The sequence below is a fragment of the Chiloscyllium punctatum genome, chromosome 32 (genome assembly GCF_047496795.1).
Source record: "Chiloscyllium punctatum isolate Juve2018m chromosome 32, sChiPun1.3, whole genome shotgun sequence".
NCBI lineage: Eukaryota > Metazoa > Chordata > Chondrichthyes > Orectolobiformes > Hemiscylliidae > Chiloscyllium > Chiloscyllium punctatum.
This window is the reverse complement of record NC_092770.1, coordinates 17,602,208-17,615,422: the sequence shown is the minus strand read 5'-3', so window position 1 is coordinate 17,615,422 and position 13,215 is coordinate 17,602,208. Positions and strand designations below refer to the sequence as shown.

The window sequence follows — 13,215 nt, the reverse complement described above, 5'->3', positions numbered from 1 at the left end:
AATTTCCCATGGCCAATCCACCTAACCTGCACATCTTTGGACTGTGGGAGGAAACCGGAGCAAACCCACACAGACGGAGGGAAGGTGTGCAAATTCCACATAGATGGTTGCCAAAACTGGAATTGAACCCAGATCCCTGGTGCTGTGAGACAGCAGTGTCTAACCACTGAGCCACCGTGTCACTCACCAACTGGTTCACCTCCTGGACGTTGTGTAGTATCTGTCCTTCCTCCTCCCTGGACTTTGCTTTAGCAGAGCAGGTAAGGCAGGAAAATAATCAACGCTCTCACCTAGCCTTGGAGAGTTTATCACCTCTGGTCAAGGACCTATTAAATTATCCACAGCAGCTCCTCTGAGCTGTTCCCGAATGTGAGTTGATGAGGAATGCAGCAGTCTGCTATATTCTGATTTGCTGATCAAAGTTTCCAATGTTTCGTTGCAACATGAAAGTGAGGCCAAACACTTACCTCTGTCCTGTACACGAAGAACAGAATGACGAGGATCAGCTCCATAAAGAAAATGATCAGCAGGACAATGAAAAACTGGAACAGAAAGAGAAGAGCACATTATTAAAGCAGGTGGGAATTCGGAATACCATAACTCAAACATGGCAGGAAACACCAATCACCTTCCTGACATTCAGACAGCTTAACTATAGCAGTTACATTTGTGTAGCATCCTATGGAGAGTACATCAAATCAATGGCATCTCCAGGAGGTGCAGTTAGTCATTCAGTGGGCAAAGTCTGTCCATATTCCTGAACAAGGGCTCGAAACGTTGAGTCTCCTGCTCCTCAGATGCTGCCTGACCGGCTGTGCTTTTCCAGCACCACACTGTTTGACACTAAAGTCTGTTCACAGGAAGATCCCTCAAATGAAACTTAAGACGTAGCTATTCTCCTTTCAGTAGTACCTGGGCAGGATGCACAACAAACACTGACACCACTACCTCCTCCTGGGCTGGACAAGAACTGCAAAATGACGAGGGCCATCGTCTCCAAGTTCCCCTCCAAGCCACTCGCCATCCAATTTGGAAAATCTATCACCCTTTCTTCAGCGTTGCTGGGTCAAAATCCCGGAGCTGGCTCCTTAAGAGCACCATGGGTCTACCTACAGCACAAGGACCACAGCAGCTCAATACCACCTTCTCCAGGGGCAATCGGTGGGGAGTAACATATCTGGGCCCACATCACAAGGAGAGAAGATTGTAGGAGAAAAGGCACCCTGAGAAATGGATAGTTTTACTGTGCACAGTGCCCAAGTTGGATTAGAGTGAGGAGTGTGTGACCATATTGGGATCGTGATTCAGTTCTGGGAAGCAATTGATAGCAGTTTTAAGGTAATGCATGGGTTTTCAATAAGGAAAAATAGCAAATAGACAGTAATTATTTAAATGAGGGTATAGAGCAAACAAGCTCAGGGATAACGCAAATGTTAGGCTACAACTAGATTTTTAAAAATTCATTCACTGGCAGGAGCAGCATTTAATGCCCATCACAATTTGCCCATTGGGGCTGTTAAGTTTAAACCACATTACTGTGGTAAAAACAAAGACTGCAGATGCTGGAAACCAGATTCTAGATTAGAGTGGTGCTGGAAAAGCACAGCAGGTCAGGCAGCATCCGAGGAGCAGGAAAGTCGTCGTTTCGGGCAAAAGCACTTCATCAGGAATAGAGGCAGAGAGCTTACAGAGTGGACTGTGCGTCTGGAGTCACATGTAAGGATGGCAGCTTCCTCCCCTAAAGGACATCAGTGAGTCAGATGGATTTTGTCTGACAATCAACAATGGATTCGTGGTCATCATTAGACTCAATTCCAGATTTTGTTGAATTCAAATTCCACAATCTGCCTTGGCAGGATTTGAACCTGGGTCCCCAGAATGCATCCTAGATTAACAGTCCGGCAGTGGTACCACTAGGCCGTCGCTTCCCTCTATTGCATCCACTTTTGAGTCCCTCACTTGAGGTTGTACACAGAGGGAGCAGAGAATGACTGAGATAATCGTATAATCTGTAACAATGCAAGAGGCCAGTGGGATGTGGACTCTTTCCAATTAGGCAGAGAAGATTTAATTACCATGGAAGCAATCACTGATCACTGGTTAAGACACCTTCTGTTTGGAAATTGGCCAAGAATGAATAAGTAAATTGCATACTGTGACACTCATGTCAGTCCAGGGCAGTGGGTGTGGGAGAGGTTGGTGCAGATCCACCTTGTGTTGGGCTATGTCCGAAAAGCAGAATTACAGGCTATTTGTGATATCTTATCCAAGTAAAAGAGGGACTCTCAAAAATTCAGCACCAATACGGAAAATAGTGTTGCTCTATAACAGTATTACTGCAAGTACCATCATTGGTGCTATTTTTCCTGGAGTGTCGGAGGCTGAGGGGGAACAACTTATAGAACTTTATAAAATCATAAGGGGCATGGATAGGTTGAAAAATAAAGGCTTTTTTCCCTGGGGTGGACGAGTCCAAAACTAGAGGCATAGATTTAAGGTGAGAGGGGAAAGATTTAAAAGGGACCCAAGGGCAATATTTTCATCCAAAAAGTGGTGTGTGTATGGAATGAGTTGCCAGAGGAAGTGGTGGAGGCTGGTACAATTACAGCATTTAAAAACGCATGTGGTTGGGTTTATGAATAGGAAGGGTTTAGAGGGATATGGGCCAAGTGCTGGCAAATGGGACTGGATTAATTTAGGATATCTAGTGGGCATGGGCAAGTTGGACTGAGGGGTCTGTTTCTGTGCTGTACTCTGTGAATAACAAAGCACTTCCAAAAATCAAAAGGAAGTCATTGGGTAAATCTCAAGAGACATTCTCGAAAGAAAAAATTATTTTGACTCTTGGCCTAGCTACTATCTATGTCATTGACTGAGTCAAAGAGACAGAGTAATGTATCAAGAATGAAAACAAGATGGAAATGGATGCAGACAGGTTAATGAGAGGGCAACAAGTTGGCAGGTAGAGTATAACATGGGGAAAGTGTGAGGTTATTCACTTTGGTAGTAAGAAGAGAAGGAGGAAGGGATTTAGCTGACTTATGTTGACTTTCAGAGAGGTTTAGCTGCACTAGTGCAAGGAATGCTAAGTCAGCATGCAGGTAAAGCAAGCAATTCAGAAGTCAAATGGCATGTTGACCTTCACTGCAAAGGGATCGCTGTACAGGAATAAAACAGGTACAGCTATAAATGTTACAGGGAATTGGTGAGACCATCTCTGGAGTCAGAGTCATACAGCATGGAAACAGATCCTTCGGCCCAACTTTGCCTGCATTTGGCCCATATCCCTCCAAACCTTTCCAAAACATGGACCTATCTTTTAAATGTTGTAATTGTACTCACCTCTACCACTTTCTCTGGCATATATGCACCATCCTCTGTGTGAAAAAGTTGCCCCTCAGGTCACATTTAAATCTTACCTCTCTCACCTTAAGCCTATGCCCTTTAATTTTGGGCCACCCTACCCTGGGGAAAAGACCGTGGCTATTCACCTTATCTATGTCCCTCATGACTTTATGGACCTCTATAAGGTAATGTCCTTTACTTCAGGGAAATATGTCCCAGCCTAATTCAAATGTTCCAGACTCGGTAACATCCTTGTAAACCATTTTTGCACCCTTTACAGTTTAATAGCATCCTTCCTATAGCAGGACGACCAGAAGTGTTTGCAGTATTCCAAATGTCGCCTTAGCAACATCTTGTACAGCTGTAACATGACATCCCAACTCCTGTACTCAATGCTCTGACTGATGGCATGCCAAATGCCTCCTTCACCATCCTGTCTATCTGCGATAGCATCTTCAAGCAACTATGTATCTGCACTCAGAGTACAGTGTGCAATTTTGATTTCCATATTTATGGAAGAATATACTGGCACTGGAATTGTGTCAGATCAACTCCTGGAATGAGGACAGTTTTACATTGGGAGATGGAATCATAGAATCCCTACAGTGTGGAAACAGGCCATTTGGCCCAACAAGTTCACACTGACCCCCCGAAGAGTAACCCACACAGACCCATTCCCCTATAATTTACCCCTAACTAATGCACCTAACCTACACATCCCTGAACACTATGGGCAATTTAGCATGGCCAATTCACCTGACCTGCACATCTTTGGGTTGTGGGAGGAAACCCACGCAGACACAGGGAGAATGTGCAAATTCCACACAGACAGTCGCCCGAGGCTGGAGTTGAACCCAGGTCCCTGGTGCTGTGAGGCAGTAGTCCAAACCACTGAGCCACCATGCTGCCCCAATTGAGTAAATAGTATTGGTAATGTTTGGAGGTTAAACAAATGAGAGATGATCTTATTGAAACAGGAAAGATTCTAAGGGAGTTGACAGGGAAGACATCAAGTATTGAGTCTCCCTGGATGGGGAATCTAAGATACAGAGACTCGGGAAAAGTGATCAATTATTTAGGACTGGAATGAGGACAGATATTTTCCCTGAAATGAGATTAGATTCCCTACAGTGTGGAAACAGGCCCTTCGGCCCAACAAGTCCACGCCAACCCTCCAAAGAGTCACCCACCCAGTCCCATTCCCCATATTTACCCCTGACTAATACACCTAACGCCATGGGCAATTTAGCATGGCCAATTCACCTGACCTGCTCATCCTTTGGATTGTGGAAGGAAACCAGAGCACCTGGAGGAAACCCACGCAGACACAGGGAGAATGTGCAAACTCCATACAACAGCCACCAGAGGCTAGAATCAAATCTGGGACCCTGGCGCTATGAGGCAGCAGTGCTAACCACTGAGTCACCGTGCCACCCTAAAACAATTGAGGATCTTCCGACTTATGCGCTGCAGAATTTTATTGACGCTTCATTACTGAATAAATTTAAGGACAGATTTTTTTACATTACTGAATACATTTCAAGACAGATTGCTGGTCTCTCAGGCTATCAGTTGAAGGCAACAATCAGCTTTAATCATATTGGATGCTGAATCAGGCTTGAATAGTATACCCTGGCATAATTGTTTTCTTCATAGAAAGATAGACACACTTACACACACACACTTATACACACACACACACACACACACACACACACACACACACATACACACACTTACACACACACACACATACACACACAGACACACACACACATACACTTACACACACAGACACACACACACATACACTTACACACACAGACACACACTTACACACACACACTTACACACACACACACTTACACACACACACACACTTACACACACACACATACACACACACAGACACACACATACACTTACACACACTTACACACACACTTACACACACACACACTTACACACACTTACACACACACATACACACACACACACACTTACACACACACACAAACTTTGTTCAGCTAAGGAAAAGATTGGTTTACTTCTGCTTTGCCCATCAAGCAGCCAGACAGGATAATGCTGTCCTCACCGACAGCAGTCAGTCAGCCACAGTTCTCTATGTAATGCACGTCTTACCGGCTGCTTCAACCACAGCCTCAGCCACACTTGCTGGGTATTAATAGTCACTCACACTTAAAAGGAGGCACTTGCTTTCCTTGATGGCACCGAGACACCCCAGAAATCCGACCACCATCACAATGGTCCCAATGGCAATGAGCAGGTTGGCAGCTGAGAGCGAAGGCAGACTCGGTGCTAAGGTGGCGAAGCTGCCTTGTGTAGCTGACAGCCATATTCCCACTCCCAGGAGTCCACAGCCACAGAGCTGGAAGAGACAAATCAGCATTAATCACGTGTAGGAAACGCAGAGTGAACACATGAGAAAACAAAAGCTTCCACTTACATAGCACCTTTCGAGGGAACCAGCAACCCCTCCCTGACATACTCCAGCCAGTCAGAGTCAATGTTACTGTGTAGAGACCCCAGCAGCTGACTGTGCACAGCAAGCTCCCACAAAGTGCAAGTCACAATGTCAAGAACATTGGTTTTGAATTCAGGAGTGCCACCTCTCTCACCTTTAGTCGGAGCAACTTTTATGCTCACTGAGAGAATAGGTGAGGCTTCAGCCTCACACCAGCACACCCTCTAGTCCTGCGCTGTAAGAGGAAACTTAGATTTCTGTGCTCACAGCCATTCAGTGGGACTCAAACCCACAACCTTCTGCACTCGCAAGTGTCACTGAGTACTTCAACTCAAAGGCAGCCTCTCCTGACACTGGTGATCAAATGAATGAACAGCAGGTAAGCAGCACTAATTGGGGTACAGGGATGAAACCAAAGAGCAAAGCAGAATTTCTCAACCACATTCTGTCAATCTCTGCAGCTGAAAACTTGTGAACTATTTTAGTTGGACCTGGGTGAATGAACATCGTGGCACCAAGTGAAGGTTTACTTTTGCCTTCAGTTAGGAATGGAATATTTAAATCGCAATCATTTCCTGCAAAATTGAACTGCACTGTCACAGTGTCGCGTGCACTTGCATTAACTTCTTCAAAATGAAATCATTTAAAAATTCCGGTTCTTGCATCATCGAAACATGCTAAATTACATCAGATTAGACACATTTAAAAATGTTGTCTTGGATGGAAATTTGCCTGTGAAACCTCTCCCCTCTCCAAAAGACTGGTCAATTAAAATGTTCAGGACTGAGACTGTCAGATTTCTATGAGGTAGAGGATGATGAGGATAAATGGGATTAGGATACAGATTAACGCTGATTTAATCGCAAGACATCAGGCTTGAAGACTTGAAAGGTGTCTTCAGTTCTGATTAGCCGACATAAGCAGGGAATCTATAAACAGGAGATATCCCAGCTGTCCTTGAAGAAGGAGCCTGCAATGGTCATTAGCACACTCCACGGCCTTCATGATCACTGGGCACCAGGAAGCCTGGATTGTTTTTAATCTCTGTCCAAAACAAAATTATAATTCAATCTTAAATTACAGTGGTCTTTTAAAGTTCTTTTAATTTGGTTTGATTGGCTTCAAAAAAAATAATTAAACAGGATACTGAATATTTAGCCAGGATCAAATTTCATGAACTTTAAATTAACTAACGTTTTAAGCACCTTTAAAACATCTAATGCATTTTGGTTATGTGAGGTTTATGGCACAGACCAATTTTATTTTATTCAGTCACAGGATGTGGGCACCACTAACTAAAGGTTTTGTCCAAAGGATGCTTGATCATAAGATCATAAGACATAGGAGTGGAAGTAAGGCCATATGGCCCAATAAGTCCACTCCGCCAGTTAATCATGGCTGATGGGCACTTCAATTCCTCTTACCCGCACTCTCCCTGTATCCCTTAATTCCTTGTGAGATCAAGAATTTATCAACCTCTGCCCTGAAGACATTTAATATCCCGGCCTCCACTGTGCTCCGTGGCAATGAATTCCACAGGCCCACCACTCTCTGGCTGAAGAAATATCTCCTCATTTCCGTTCTAACTTGACCCCCTATAATTCAAAGGCTGTGCCCACGGGTCCTAGTCTCCCCGTCGAACATCACCTTAAACCCAGCAAAGAGGGTTCAGCAAGAAGCTCAATTAATTAATTAATGTAATTCTCAGTATCAAGAATAAAGGGGCTGAACAATTACAACTAAAGGTAAGGAAAAATTAATTCACTCAAAAGGCCCTCTGCCACAGAGGATTCTTCATCATTGAATATGTTTAAGGCTGGGATACGCAGATCTTTCATCTCTCGGGAAGCATGTGATAAAGGGAGTGAGCAGAAAAGTGTCACTAAAACCCAAGATCAGCTATGAGCTTTTGCCCGAAACGTCGATTTCAAAGCTACTTGGATGCTGCCTGAACTGCTGTGCTCTTCCAGCACCACTAATCCAGAATCTGGTTTCCAGCATCTGCAGTCATTGTTTTTACCTCAGCTATGATCATGTTGAATGACAGAGCGGACTCGATGGGCCGAATGGCCTTAACTCACTTCTGTTTCTAGCTTTGCATCAAACTGTCTTCTGGAAGCAAACTTGGCTGCTGTCCCCTTGCTTTGCTGAGCCACAGAATGGTGACTCCACAGAAGGAGGCTTTTTGGTCCATTGTTTTCACAATGGCGCTGAATCTCTCCCGTAGCCCTCCAAATTGGTTGCCCTCTCATGCTCATCTAATTCCCTCTTGACAGCCTCAATCAGGTCTGCTTCCACCGTACTCTCAGGCAGCTGTTTTCAGATTCTAACCACTTGCTGTATTATAAAGATTTTCCTTATAGCATCTTTCGTCCTTTTGCCAATCAATGTAAAATCTGTGCTCTCTGATTCTTGATTCTTCCAGCAGTGGGAGCAGTTTCTCTCGACCTACTCTGTCCACAGCCCTCTCGATTTTGATTATCTCCATCAAACCTTCTCTTCTCCCAGGACAAAACCCTCAGAGTCTCTCATCTTTCCCTCACGCCTCACATCGTTCAGTTAAACCTTTTCTGTATCCTCACTTCTGTTAAACCTCAGTGATGGAAATCCAATAGACTGAAGGTTCTCTAGATTTAAAGGGACTGACAGACCTTGACTATCTTCCATTGTGCTCCTGACAACGGTCTTCAACTAATGAAAGTACTACATTTCCAAGTCTGAAAGAGAATACGTTCTGAAAGAATCTTGAAACCTCCAGATCATGTGAATTTTTAAAGTCAGAGACTTGGGGAAGATGGCAAACGTAATTGTAGAACAAAAATATATCATATTGATTATGGAAAAAAAGCTTGGAGTGGGGTGTGTGATATTATAAACAGGTTTGAAATGTTTCTTCAGTCATAGCCACTTTCATAAACTTCTTCAACATTATTGCAGATAAAGAGATTAATGAATCATTGATACATGTTCCCACTCCTAGTAGAATTGGAGGGAAATTTGCAAAGGAAGATCCCAGTAGGAGACAATAATGTCACACCACTGCAGAATGTGGCTCAGCAAAGCAAGGGGACAGCAGCCAGTTTGCTTCCAGAAGACAGTTTGATGCAAAGCTAGAAACAGAAGTGAGTTAAGGCCATTCGGCCCATTGAGTCTGCTCTGTCATTCAACATGATCATAGCTGATCTTGGGCTTCAGTGATACTTTGCTGCTCACTGCCTTTACCATAGTTAAAATACACACAACACCAGGTTATAATCCAACAGGTTTACTGGAAGTACTAGCTCTTGGAGCGCTGCTCCTTCATTAGGTAGCTGTGGAGTGCCATCATAAGACACAGAAATTATACCAAAAGACTATCTGGACAGGTCCACACCCACCTAGAACCCACCCTCCCGTCCTGGCACCTTCCCCTGCCACTGCAGGATTTGCAAAACCTGTGCCCACACCTCCTCCCTCACCTCCATCCAAGGCCCCAAAGGAGCCTTCCACATCCATCAAAGTTTTACTTGCACATCCACCAATATCATTTATTGTATTCGTTGCTCCCGATACGGTCTCCTCTACATTGGGGAGACTGACGCCTCCTAGCAGAGCGCTTTAGGGAACATCTCCGGGACACCCGAACCAATCAACCCCACTGCCCTGTGGCCCAACATTTCAACTCCCCCTCCCACTCTGCCAAGGACATGCAGGTCCTGGTCCTCCTCCACTTTCGCTCCCTCACCACCTGACGCCTGGAGGAAGAACGCCTCATCTTCTGCCTCGGAACACTTCAACCCCAGGGCATCAATGTGGACTTCAACAGTTTCCTCATTTCCCCTTTCCCCACTTCCAACCTTCCAGCTCAGCACTCATGACCTGTCCTACCTGCCTATCTTCCTTCCCACCTATCCACTCCACTCTCCTCTCTGACCTATCACCTCCATCCCCACCCCCATTCACCAATTGTACTCTGCTACGTTCCCACCCCCACCCCCCTCTCATTTATCTCTCCACTCTGCAGGCACCCTGCCTCTATTCCTGATTAAGGGCTTTTGCCCGAAACGGTGATTTTCCTGCTCCTCGGATGCTGCCTGACCTGTTGTGCTTTTCCAGCACCACTCTAATCTAGACTCTGGTTTCCAGCATCTGCAGTCCTTGTTTTGACAATAGACAATAGATGCAGGAGTAGGTCATTCTGCCTTTCGAACCTGCACCACCATTCAATATGATCATGGCTGATCATCCTTAATCAGTATCCTGTTCCTGCCTTATCTCCATAACCCTTGATTCCACTATCCTTGAGAGCTCTATCCAACTCTTTCTTAAATGAATCCAGAGACTGGGCCTCCACTGCCCTCTGGGGAAGAGCATTCCACACAGCCACCACTCTCTGGGTGAAGAAGTTTCTCCTCATCGTTGTCCTAAATGGTCTACCCCGTATTTTTAAGCTGTGTCCTCTGGTTCGGCACTCACCCATCAGCGGAAACATGTTTCCTGCTGCCAGAGTGTCCAATCCTTTCATAATCTTATATGTCTCAATCAGATCCCCTCTCAGTCTTCTAAACTCAAGTGTATACAAGCCCAATCGCTCCAGTCTTTCAGCATAAGGTAGTCCCGCCATTCCAGGAATTGACCGCGTGAACCTACGCTGCACTCTCTATAGCCAGAATGTCTTTCCTCAAATTTGGAGACCAGAACTGCACACAATACTCCAGGCATGGTCTCACTAGGGCCCTGTACAGTTGCAGAAGAACCTCTTTGCTTCTATACTTAATCCCTCTTGTTATGAAGGCCAGCATGCTATTAGCCTTCTTCACTACCTGCTGTACCTGCATGCTTACCTTCATTGACTGGTGTACTAGAACACCCAGATCTCTTTGTACTGTCCCTTTACCTAAATTGATTCCAATGAGGTAGTAATCTGCCTTCCTGTTCTTGCCACCAAAATGGATAATCATACATTTATCCACATTAAACTGCATCTGCCATGCATCTGACCACTCACCTAACCTGTCCAGGTCACCCTGTAATCTCCTAACATCCTCCTCACATTTCACCCTGCCACCCAGCTTAGTATCATCAGCAAATTTGTTAATGTTATGACTAATACCATATTCTATATCATTAATATATATTGTAAAAAGCTGCGGTCCCAGCACTGATCCCTGCGGTACCCCACTCGACACTGCCTGCCATTCCGAAATGGAGCCGTTTATCACTACTCTTTGTTTCCTGTCAGCCAACCAATTTTCAATCCAAGTTAGTACTTTGCCCACAATACCATGCGCCCTAATTTTGCTCACTAACCCCCTATGTGGGACTTTATCAAAAGCTTTCTGAAAGTCCAGGTACACTACATCTACTGGATCTCCCTCATCCATCTTCAGAGTTACATCCTCAAAAAATTTCGTAAGATGAGTCAAGCACGATTTCCCTTCATAAATCCATGCTGACTCTGACCTATCCTGTTACTACTATCCAGATATGTCGTAATTTCATCCTTTATAATAGACTCCAGCATCTTTCCCACCACTGAGGTCAGACTAACTGGTCTATAATTTCCAGCTTTCTCTCTCCCACCTTTCTTAAAAAGTGGTACAACATTAGCCACCTTCCAATCCGCAAGAACTGATCCCGAATCTATCGAACTCTGGAAAATAATCACCAACGCATCCACGATTTCTCAAGCCACCTCCTTCAGTACCCTGGGATGTAGACCATCAGTCCCCGGGGACTTATCAACCTTCAGACCTAACAGTCTCTCCAACACCAATTCCTGGTGAATATAAATTCCCTTCAGTTCAGGTCCTTCAGCCACTGTTACCTCAGGGAGATTGCTTGTGTCTTCCCCAGTGAACACAGATCTGAAGTACCAATTCAATTCTTCTGCCATTTCTTTGTTCCCCGTAATATATTCCCGTGTTTCTGTTTTCAAGGGCCCAATTTTAGACTTAACCATTTTTTTAACTTTCACATATCTAAAAAAGCTTTTACTATCCTCCTTTATATTTTTGGCCAGTTTACCTTCGTTCCTCATTTTTTCTCTGCGTATTTCCTTCTTAGTAACCCTCTGTTGTTCTTTAAAAGCTTCCCAGTCCTCCGTTTTCCCACTTATCTTTGCTATGTTATACTTTTTCTCTTTTAACTTTATATGTTTCTTAACTTCCCTCATCAGCCACGACCACCCATGCCTCCTCCTAGGATCTTTCTTCCTTTTTGGAATGAACTGATCCTGCATCTTCTGCATTATACACAGAAATATCTGCCATTGTTCCTCCACTGTCATCCCTGCTAAGGTATTGCACCATTGAACTTTGGCCAGCTCCTCCCTCATAGCTCCATAGTTCCCTTTATTCAACTGAAATATTGTCACTTTCAATTGTACCCTCTCCCTCTCAAATTGCAGATTGAAGCTTATTGTATTATGGTCACTACTTCCCAATGGCTCCTTCACTTCGAGGTCCCTGATCAATTCTGGTTCGTTGCACAATACCAGATCCAGAATTGCCTTCTCCCTGGTAGGCTCCAGCACCAGCTGTTCTAAGAATCCATCTCGGAGGCACTCCTCAAAGTCTCTTTCTTGAGGTCCAATACCATCCTGATTCTATCCTGATTACCTAGCTGATTTTTAACTTTGTCCACCCCAGTCCAACACCATTACCTCCACATCATCCCTTTAGTATGTGATTCCTGAGAGATGAAAGTCCTGTCACATTTGCACTATTACCCCCATCCACAGTGTGTGGTGAGGATTAGTGGGAAGCCAGGGGATTGAGAAACCTTTAAGTACCAGCAGAGGATAACTAAAACAAAAAAAATCAATCAGGAGGGAAGAAGATGAAGAATGTGGGTAACCGAGCTAGTAATATAAAACAAGGGTTGGGGGCAAGAATGTTTTAGTTAGAGGTAAGAGAGACATTAGACCACTGGAAAATGAGGCTGGAGAAGTAGTCATGGGGAAGAAGGTGCTCAGTGGTTAGAGGTAACCGGACCTTTAAAACTGAGGCAAATAAATTTATGTTAGATAGGGATATTAAACAGAATGAGAAACTTGAGTTGCAGATCAAAAAGGGGCAGCACGGTGGCTCAGTGATTAGCACTGCTGCCTCACAGCCAGGGTCCCAGGTTCGATTCCAGCCTCAGGTGACTGTCTGTGTGGAGTTTGCACTCCTCGTGTCTGCGTGGGTTTCCTCTGGGTGCTCCGGTTTCCTTCCACAGTCCAATGATGTGCAGGTTAGGTGGATTGGCCATACTAAATTGCCTGTAGTGTTAGGTGCATTAGTCAGAGGGAAATGGGTCTGGGTGGGTTACTCTTTGAAGGACTGGTTGGGCTGAAGGGCCTGTTTTTCACACTGTAGGGAATCTAATCTAATCAAAATAGTGGAGGAACGGAATAGGTACTT

At 44.6% G+C, this 13,215-nt stretch overlaps 1 protein-coding gene across 4 annotated transcripts in view; it reads right to left on the bottom strand.

Annotated features, from left to right (window-relative positions):
* Positions 1 to 13,215, bottom strand: part of LOC140457934 (tetraspanin-9-like) — a 201,496-nt gene that overhangs the window by 17,900 nt on the left and 170,381 nt on the right. For all 4 annotated transcript variants that reach the window (XM_072551777.1, XM_072551775.1, XM_072551774.1 and 1 more), the window contains 2 exons: positions 5,543 to 5,734; positions 468 to 542 (listed from right to left, as the gene is read on the bottom strand). In XM_072551777.1, coding sequence (XP_072407878.1) covers positions 468 to 542; positions 5,543 to 5,734 — 267 coding nt within the window. The remainder of the gene's footprint in view (positions 1 to 467; positions 543 to 5,542; positions 5,735 to 13,215) is intronic.